The sequence below is a fragment of the Peromyscus leucopus genome, chromosome 6, assembly GCF_004664715.2.
Source record: "Peromyscus leucopus breed LL Stock chromosome 6, UCI_PerLeu_2.1, whole genome shotgun sequence".
NCBI classification, from domain to species: Eukaryota; Metazoa; Chordata; class Mammalia; order Rodentia; family Cricetidae; genus Peromyscus; species Peromyscus leucopus.
Window position 1 is genome coordinate 8224722 of NC_051068.1, and position 10275 is coordinate 8234996.

General features: G+C 43.9%; 1 protein-coding gene across 1 annotated transcript in view; it reads left to right on the forward strand.

Annotated features, from left to right (window-relative positions):
• Positions 1 to 8493, forward strand: part of Pld1 (phospholipase D1) — a 223088-nt gene extending 214595 nt beyond the window's left edge. Inside the window, exons 28-29 of the mRNA XM_037207272.1 lie at positions 3991 to 4108; positions 5571 to 8493. Coding sequence (XP_037063167.1) covers positions 3991 to 4108; positions 5571 to 5795 — 343 coding nt within the window. The 3' untranslated portion in view covers positions 5796 to 8493. The remainder of the gene's footprint in view (positions 1 to 3990; positions 4109 to 5570) is intronic.
• Positions 8494 to 10275: the final 1782 nt, after the last annotated feature.

Consider the following 10275-nt stretch of genomic DNA (forward strand, 5'->3'; position numbering starts at 1 on the left):
AACTCAGGTCTTTGTGCTTGCGAGGCCAGGCCTTTACCAACTGAGCCATCTCACCATGCCCAGCTCCTTGTTCTTTACTCAAGTTTCAGGATTTTCATAACGAGGATTGATCTTTAGTAAAACTTCATTTTACCCCTTTATGATGATCCTTTGCCTTTCATGAGAAATTAATTCCAAGGTATGTTATTTTTCCTGGACATTTTCACACTGTCTTCAGAAGGCAGTTGTTCTTGAACAACAATTTTAACTTTGCCTCAGTGGCAAACACAGATAATATATTTAAAAGCACCACACACACACACACACACACACACACACACACACACAAAATCACGTCAGTTTTCCCTCCCTTTATTGAAAGTGTTCCCAAAGGTAAATATTGTAGCCTAGAGCACAGCCATTTTCTCACTTTAGCATGCAGCTCCAATCCATTTTCCATCTGGGCTATTTTTGAACAGAAATTGAGAGACACATTTCAATGTGAAATCAATTCTAAATAGAGACAAAATCAACCACCAGGGTTCTGCACTGAATGTCACAGCTATGCGCCAAAAAGCCCATTAAATCCCAGAAAAGTATCCCAGCTTTACAGATCCAACCATTACTCACCAGAAGCCATGGGCCACACAGGCAAGCTCGGGACCACTTGAGATGACAGATGTGCAGAATGGGAAGAACAGAGGTAGTTTTGGGCAATGTTTCTGCCTCCCTAATTTTGTGGTTAAATATCAAATACATATAGACATAGAAGCAAAGTTATTTTCTTTCAAATCTTATCCTCAAAAGATCACCCAAACTTCTTCATGTATTTATGTTGCTCATTTTCATGTAGTTAATGCTGACAAGGGAAATACTCTAGAACTTAGTACTGCCTGTTACAGACTTGTTTAAATAGCTTTTCTACAAACAAGTCATAAACTGGTGGACACATGATCTCACCTCTTATTAAAGAATGAACTCATGGGAATACCTCACATGCTTAACTTTCACTGTCTTCTGTGTCCCAAGTACTCTTCTAATTAATTTATTGTCGTAGCCTCTCTGTTCTTCCGAGTTGGTGACTCAAGTTCTGCTTGGATTCTCAGCCGCTAGCCAGGGCTGTGCAAACATTGTGTGGGTCATTTCTTTTTTATAGTTATTCTCATGTAACCAAAAGGAAACATTATTTGAAATAGAAATGGAATTTTTGAGGTTATAAAATTTAAGAATCCTAGTATACCCCTGGTGCTAGCTCCATTTGATTTAGAGAGATTTTATGTAGCAGAAAATCCAGAATGAGATGGAAGTGAGTTGCCTTTAACACCTGTGAAATAGACTGAATTTTTGTGCAAGTTTTTGTTGTTGATGTGAGGAGAATGTATGGTGCAGCATAATTTCAAATTCTTTTCTCCCTCCTCCCCCACTCCAAGACAGGGTCTCTCTGCAGCCCTGGCTTTCCTGGAACTCTGCCTCTGCCTGCTGAGTAGTGGGATTCAAGGCATGCTCCATCACTGCCTGGTTCTGCATATTCTTTAACCTAGGAAATTTTCATTCTGGAATTTCTCCAAATGATCGTAGAAAATCACCAAATGTTACATATTATGTCTAAATTGCATTCATTATGATGTTTGCTCATAATAATAAGAAATTGGAAACGATACAAATGTCCATCATAAAATAATTGGTTACATAAACTGTACGTGCTGGGATACTCTGTATCTATTAACAATGATGTAAATCTGCATTTGTTAAACACAGAATGGTGTCCGCATTATTAAACTACGGTCATTGTGCTGGTTGACTTTCCTGTTGTGGTGACCGAACAGCTGACAAGAAGCCAGGCTAAGGGAACGGGTTTACTTTAGCTTACAGTTCAAGGGACACAAAGCCACCGTGGCAGGAAAAGCTAGCAGCAGGAACATGAGGTGCCTGGTCCCATCCTTTCCCTTATCAGGGAGGGAGGGAGGGAGAGACAGACAGAGCAGACAGACAGACAGAGAAGGAGAGAGAGGGAGAAAGAAAGAGAGAGAGAGTTAAGACCCAATGCAGCGACCCATTTCCAACAATACATTTCCCCTCCTAAAGACTTAGCTCTTGAAGATTCTACAATCTTCCCAAGAAAAACCACGACCCCGCTGACAGTCAAGGGGTCTTATGTCTTATGTCATAATTACACAAATGCATGTAATTGCACAAATTACACGTAACTGCACAAATGTGCGCAGGGTGGTCACACAATCAGCACATGCGTGGCATAGCTCTGTAAGCCCACCTGCTCATGTGCAGGGGAATCCTTAGGAAGCCGGACACAGACTCCTCTCTCCTCTTCTGCTCCACCCCCCCCACCTCTCTCTCCTGCATGTGTCCCTGCCCCAGGCCTGGCCACACTCTCTGCCGCTTCCTCCTAATAAAGCTCGGATCCTGGGTTTTGTCGTGCCTCTGACCTTTCCTCGCACAGTAACCAGCACCACTTATTTAAACCAACACTCACAGAGAGATGAGACTAGCCAAGCCATACTCGCTCAAATAATTTGTATTCTATTGTGACAAAAGGACCTGTTGAAAATAATGGCATAAAATATTGCAAGTTCTCCAATAAGGACAAAGCACGTCAGGAGAACAGTGGGAAAGTGCTGGGCTCCCAGCATCCCCTCAGGACCAGCGGAGGGCAGCTAAGGAAGGGCTTACAAAGCCGATCTTGTTCTGGATCTTAAAACATTGAAGCTGCTTTGTCTGGACTCGATGTGATAGCTTTTGCTTTGTCTTATTATTTTTTATTTTGTCATGTTTGGTTGTTATCTCTTAGTAGCCTGTTCTTTTCTAAGGAGAGACAGAAAAGGAGTGGATCCAGAGGGGAGGGGAGGGGTGGTGGGGAGGAACTGGGAGGAGAAGAGAGAGGGGAAATTATAATTAGCGTATATTTGTATGATAAAAGAATATATTTTCAATAAAAAGGGAAAAATGAAAACAACAAAAAACAAAACCGCTAGATCCGGAGCTGGTAACCCAGTGGAAGAAGGGAAAACCTCTCTGGCCATACCCTTCTCTCCTTTTCAAAACACACTCTGTTTGTGACAACTGTATTTAACTCTGCTTGCCAGGGCTGACTATTCACTCTCATTCACCAAAGTTAACTGTGTAAAAGGAAGTCATGCTTTTCTTACTCACTTCTATATCCAAGAGTTGAGCATGGTGCTTGGCCCAAGGGGTGGGAAGGAAAATAAAAGGGATGGGTAGAATGGGATCGGGGTGGGTGGGGGGGAGATAAGAGGGGTGGGTAGAGTAGGATCCGGGGTGGGGGGGAGATAAGAGGGGTGGGTAGAGTAGGATCCAGGGTGGGGGGGGAGATAAGAGGGGTGGGTAGAGTAGGATCCGGGTGGGGGGGAGATAAGAGGGGTGGGTAGAGTAGGATGGGGGGCGGGGAGATAAGAGGGATGGGTAGAGTAGGATCCGGGTGGGGGGAGATAAGAGGGTGGGTAGAGTAGGATCCGGGTGGGGGGGAGATAAGAGGGGTGGGTAGAGTAGGATCCGGGTGGGGGGGGAGATAAGAGGGGTGGGTAGAGTAGGATCCGGGGGGGGGGGAGATAAGAGGGGTGGGTAGAGTAGGATCCGGGTGGGGAGGGGGTGTAAGAAGCAGGGAGGGAAACAGAAGTCACGTCACAGGACCTCTTATCAGCTGTATGAACTTAAATAGGTTTTGTAATCTCCCCCACTTTAATTCCTTTATCTGTAAAATGGGCATAATTATAGCTGGCATTTAGTGAGGTAATCCTTGGAGAGGGGCTTTTCACATTGCCTCCTGGCCAGTGTTTGGGTATGACCCTGGGTTAAGGGTCCGGCCATCTTGGGTCACATTACAAGGATTCTTCTAGAACAAAATAAGGCTTTAATGGGCTTAATGGCCTCTTTGTTTTCCCTTGCCAAAGATCTCTGTCTCTGTGGTTGACCTGCCTTGCTGTTACCACTGGTAACATCTTCTCGTCACTCATTTAGAAGGCTCTTGTATTTCAGGCTCGTCCTTGGCTATCTCTCTGATCCAAGTGAGGACCTTCAGGATCCTGTGTGTGACAAATTCTTCAAGGAGATTTGGGTTTCAACAGCAGCTCGGAATGCTACCATTTATGATAAGGTGAGACTTACTTATCCCTCCCTACCCTTTTTCTCTCATTCTTATCACAATTTTATTGATACAGATGGAATATTATTAGTATAAAATAATCAATATACCTCCATGTTGTAAAGCTATCTCTTTGTAGACATTGAAATGCAAAGATCAAAGGTCCAGGGATACAGTTCAGTAGTTGGGTATTTGCCTAGTATGCACAAGGCCCTGGGTTATCATTTAGAAGAGGCCTTAGTGACATCCTGTCCTCCATAGGATGCAGGGCTGTCGCCAAAAGCATCAGGGGCACATGACTAGCCAGCTTTTGAATGTGTTTAGTGACAAAGAGAAGGTAGGTCATTATTATCCAAAGATGATCACACTGGTGCTCATCCCATCTCAGCTGGTGTCCTGTGGGAACTGTGTGCAATGGCTTGGCTCTCTGAGTTTTCCTTTTTCTCCCTGTGGTTTTTAAAGGGTTAAGTACTGTTTGGTGATGGAATAGGTTACCTCAGGAGAAAGGCAGATTTGTTAACCATCGGTGAGAAACTGGGTAAGATTGTGTTCTCCTTCAGGTCTCCCAGAGCCCCTCTGCACAGACAGGTTGTCTTCTTACTGGGACAGGACAGTCTATGTCGCTTTATTTCATACTGAGAACTCCAGGTTATGATCAAGCAGGCCATATGACAACAGAATATTAGAAACTCATCGTACTGCCTGTTCAGTCCCCCAAACTGGGGAGAAATAGAGAGAAAAGACATTTTGGTTATAACGGGCTAAATCTGCACATGACCCTGTGGAATTACATCTCTTGGGTATAGGAATGATGCTGATTCTGTAAGTTCCTGTCTTCCTTTTTATGCAACACCTACTGAAATATACAGGGGTAAAGTGCTGTGGTGTCTGAACCATATTTCAGTTAGCAAAGCCTTACATGTTAACAACTGTTGACATGTGTATCTTTCAAAATGAAAAATTAGAGAAACAGAACTTGGAATTTTCCCCTTAGCCAGGCTTGTCCAGGGAAATTCAGGGATGGTTACTATGTTACAATTTCCTTCCTAGCAAGCATTCCTTACTGCTAGCCTGTGCTTGTCTCTATTCTGTGCCTAATGCACACCATAGATGATAAAGGAAGAAGTGGGTGTGGCCTTTTAAAATGGAAACAAATCTAACAATTTCTTTGTAGCATATAGAAACAGCAACTGTTGTTGGCTGGTTTGGTTGGTTGTTTGAAACCAGGACTTACTACATAGCCCAGAGGGTCTTAAATTTAGGATTCTCTTGCCTCAGCTCCCATGTGTTAGAGATTACAGACACATGTCACTACACCCAGCTGTAAAGAGTAACCCTTAAGCCTGTGCTTTGACATAAAATTAATGTTTCATAAGACAAAGGTTTTGCCTGTTGCAATGAATAAATATCTTCCATAAGGAACACATGCTTGTTTTTAAATAAATAAATCAGTTTCCAATTTGTATTTTAACAGGTGTTCCGTTGCCTTCCGAATGATGAAGTACACAATTTAATACAGTTGAGAGACTTTATAAGCAAGCCCATATTAGCAAAAGATGACCCTGTTCGTGCTGAGGAGGAGCTGAGGAAGATCCGAGGCTTCTTGGTTCAGTTCCCTTTTTATTTCTTATCTGAGGAAAACCTCCTGCCTTCTGTAGGAACCAAAGAAGCCATGGTGCCCATGGAGGTTTGGACATAAGACAAATTCCGTTGCAAGTCAAGGATTTCTAATCTGAAGACCACATTGCATATGGTGACTTCCTAAGGACTTCACAGCCAAACTCAGGCCTGATGCACTCCTGTGACCCACCCACTGGACTCTTTGGAGTGAATGAGGGGTCAGTGGTCACACTGATATAAGGACTCTCTGCATAAGCAAGCCTTTATCATATATCCTGCCTGTCCTTGAGAAAAGTGGTTATATTCTTGTTAATAGCATACATTCAAACAATACCAAACACAGATGCAAATTACATGATACATATCAAAAAACCGGCTCCTTTGCTAACAAGAATCTGCCTGTAACTGTGATTCAAACTGCCAAAAGTTGCCTGAACTCTCTTGTTCTCTGATGCTAATTAAGGCAGCTGGGGCCCACCAGGATGCCCTCAGCTTGTCCATACAGCCCTGTTTAAGAGACTGCTGATCAATGAAAGATGTGGAGAGCCAATTTCAGAGTCCCAAGGTTCCAGATGATGCTGGACCCACATGGTTCTACATGAGGATGTTTACTAATCCAAGAAGGTGCTTTCTGTTCCTTTTCAGTCACTGCAGGGACAGAACAGGCTGTGCCTAGCTACCTGCATCAGGCACTTCTGAGGCAGCAATAGTGACTCTTGACAACAGGGAGGCATTAAATTCCAATACTAAAGAAGAAATTTCCCTTGGTTCCCAAAGATATTGCCAAGCTGTGTCCTTATCATTGAGCCCCCCTAATAATATTTGTAAATGTGTGCCAGGTACACCAAAACATGGCAACCAGATAAACACAGATAAAACCTCCAAGGTGTCAGTGGGAATCCAGTTCAGATCAAGGACAAGATTCCCCACAGTCTGTAGAATCCCTGTCCCCCTCAGCCACCGGATTGACGACAAAGCTGGATTTCTCCATAAGCAATCCAATGGATGCAATTTGTCTTCCAAAAGAAGCAGAGGTGTTATAATGCCTTCTAGCTGACAAGCAGGAGTCTGACCTTATTTACCCTTCAGTCTTTCTGCTATGTCTTCTTTAGGGGAAAAAGTAGTTGATTATAAAGATGAGCTACTTTGCTTGCACTGATAACTATGCAGTAACATTCCAACATGGCTTCCAAAGAAGTTGCAATAGTAATTCACGTTGTCCCGGTCTGAAATGTAGATATCCACTTTCCCTTTCAGATGGTATGGTGTCCTTTATAGACCAAATTTCAGGGTCCTCTCACATCCTAGGAGCATCTTGGGTTCCTGGAAGCCTCAGGTCCTTTGGGGTTCTCTTCAAAGCAACTGCCAACCCATGTTTTCATGAACAAATATGCTGGTTTAAAAGATGACATAGGACCACAAAACCAGTGTTATAGGTTAATAACAGAGTAACTGTCACATCCAAGGGAGGATGTCACTCCTAGGGAACATTCCACAAATGAGGTGTGATTTGTAATCAACAATGGAAATGAATCTGTTTTTATGAATAAATAACTTATTTCTTATATGGCCAAGGATGGTGAGATGATTTCATTCTATAGTTGTAGTGAATAAGACCCTATGCAGACAAAGATCACATTGCATTTAAAATATTCAATGTGCATGGAATATCTAAAGATTCATTGTGTTTTATTTAAAAAAAATTTAAAGTTTAAAATGGTCAACTAGCTGATTCTTGATTTTATGCCCAATATTCTGATACGATCCTAATGGACTGGCAAGAACCCCAATGAGTCATTTACTCTGACCCTTCCCCACTGTGTAGATGAGGACACTGAGCTTGTATTGGAGGAAGGAATGATGTAAGCCTGCCCAACAGATGTGCAGTGGGCTGCTGTGGCCAATGTCAGCCTCTCTTCACTTTGTGCTTACCCTGGACTGAGGACATGCAGCTGTCAAATGGCTAACTTATGCTGTGAATCCTGTGATCTGTGTTATTTGTCTCCACCTACTAGAATGGGAGCTGTAGACAGCAGGAACTCCATGGGTTGTTTAGTCTTCAGAGCCTGAAACAGTGCCCAATGCAAAGGAGATGCTGATGAATGTCTGTGGAGTGAATTCATGATCCAACGAGCTGAAGACCACACTGACTCTCCCTGCTGGTTTCTGTGGAAAGTTTTCCTACTACATCTTCTCAAAGATAAGATGCTTACCTGCAAAGAGATGTACTTGGAGGGGCCTTGTGGGAAATTCAGTGTAATGAATACCTTCCTATGGTAACTGTTTACAGAGTTCAGCTGTCTACCAAGATGCCTAGGATATGGGCTCCACCACAAGCTGACTGCCTGCCATTCTCTGACACCACCACTGCCTTCTAGAAATTACATTCTATATCTGAGAAAGACTTTAAAATGTGACTAGTTTATGCCCTGAAAAGCTAGTTCAGATCTGCTCAGCATTTCCGATTAACCGCAATCTTTTTAAATGCTGGTCAGCACTCACCTAATGTTCTGCCAATCTCTGTAACAATCTTTGTTTTCAAGAAGCAAAAAAGTCTATTGTTAGAAGAAGTGGAGTAGGAAACGGTCAGACCTGGGGGAGCTGCTCTGGACATGCACCAAGCCGAGGGCTGTGGTAGCGAGTGGGATGCAGCAATCCCCTTCAAATCAAATATCCATGAAGTGGGGTGGCCTTAATCCTGAGCCGCAGTGCAGCACAGAGAAACTTAAGGGACTGATTGTGCGTCATATTGTGAAATAAAAATATTTGTTTTTAAAGTGCTTTTCAAAGACAATTTTGTCAGTAAGTGGTCAAATTCTGTACAGTAATCTCTTATGTAAGAACGTGGGCAAACTGTAATACATTGGGAATTAACACAGCTGCGAAAACATTTGCCAGAATGAGTTGGGAGAGTTGATTTTCTGTGTAGATGGTAAAGTGTTTGCTGCATAGACGTGAGGCCGGAGTATGGGTTTCTGGCACCTACGCGAGAAGATGGGCAGGGTGGCCGTCATCTGTAACCCTGGCACTGGTGGGAGGAGACAAGTGGTCCCAAGGCTGTTGGCCAGCCAGTCAACTCATTCCAGAAGCTCCGGATTCAGTGAGAGACCCCGTTTCAAAATGTAAGGTGGAAATCGGAAGGGAAGACCCTCCAATGTCTTTGGTACTTCCAGACATACACTTGTACGTGCACACGTGCACACACACATGTGTATATTCATGTACACACACACAGAGTCTACATTGCTTTTAAAATATTTTTAGGTCAGTATATGAAGTCATGGATTTTCTCCTGACATGTTCATACATAGGTGTCATTATACTTAGTTCTCGTTTGTCCCCCTCCCTCACTGTCCCCTCTGTCTGGCTCCTGTCCTTCCCCAGCACATTCTATTACCCTCTATTTCTTTCTTTAAGAATCTACAGTTTTTCCTACAATCATTCCTCATCTCTAACCAGAGCACCTCTTTTTAAGAACGATTTTTTTTTTTTTTAGCTGTATGTATGTGTCTGTGAGCATGACCATTTGTGTGTGAGCATTGGATCCTCAGGAGCAGGAGTTACCGGTGGTTGGGAACTGCTTCTTCACATGTGGAAACCATTTTAGATGACAAGCAAGTTCCCTGGGAAAACAGAGACCAGGCCTGGTGTTTATCTGCTTAGACCGCAGAAGTCCGAGATCAGAGTCGCAGCATGGGCAGGTTCTAGTCAGCGCGAACTCCAGGCCTGGCAAAGGCCACCTGTCACCATGCGGCCTCTTCTTGGTATAAGCAAGGGGCTGGGGTCAGGAGAGGAGACGAGAGAGGGAGGGATGGGGACACACACACACACACACACACACACACACACACACACACAGGAGAGAGAGAGAGAGAGAGAGAAGAGAGAGAGAGAGAGAGAGAGAGAGAGAGAGAGAGAGAGAGAGAGCTGCTGCTTTGCTTCCTGTTAGGCCTGAGTCCATCGCAAGGCCCTCACCCTCATGACGTCTAACTAATGACCCTCCAAAGACCGCTCTCCAGACATCACACTGCAGGTTGGGGGTTCAGCAGAAGAATTTGGGGAAGGATTCAAGCGTTCAATGTAGAACAGACTTCTGAAATTGATCGTGTTTAGCTTACACTTTCAGTCACTGATGATCACTGTTTTAACCCGGGCTTGCTCTTCTTCCCTCCCTGCCTCCGATTAGCTAGCGTGTTAGTGTTTCAGCTGCTGCCACCCTCTGTGACAGAGCTGGAAGGGACCCTGCATGTCTCCTCGGCTCCCTCTACCCTTCCTCCCAGGAAATGGGGGAGAAAAGGGGATTTTGAGTGAGTTCATGAATGTGTTTTCATTTCCTCAGAAGTCTCTCTGAGGTCAGTTACTCTCGGCAGTTTGCAGATCTGAAGTGAGCTGACTCAGGCCTCAGCCTTGGACACTTGAATCCGGAAATGTGCTGGGAAAGGTGCTCAGGGGGGCTGGCACAGAATAAAAATCTGTACATGTGTATGTGCAGGTGTACTCACTAACCCATGAGTGCACGTTTAGGATGACTTATTTTATTGCCCTCCACTGTTTCTTTT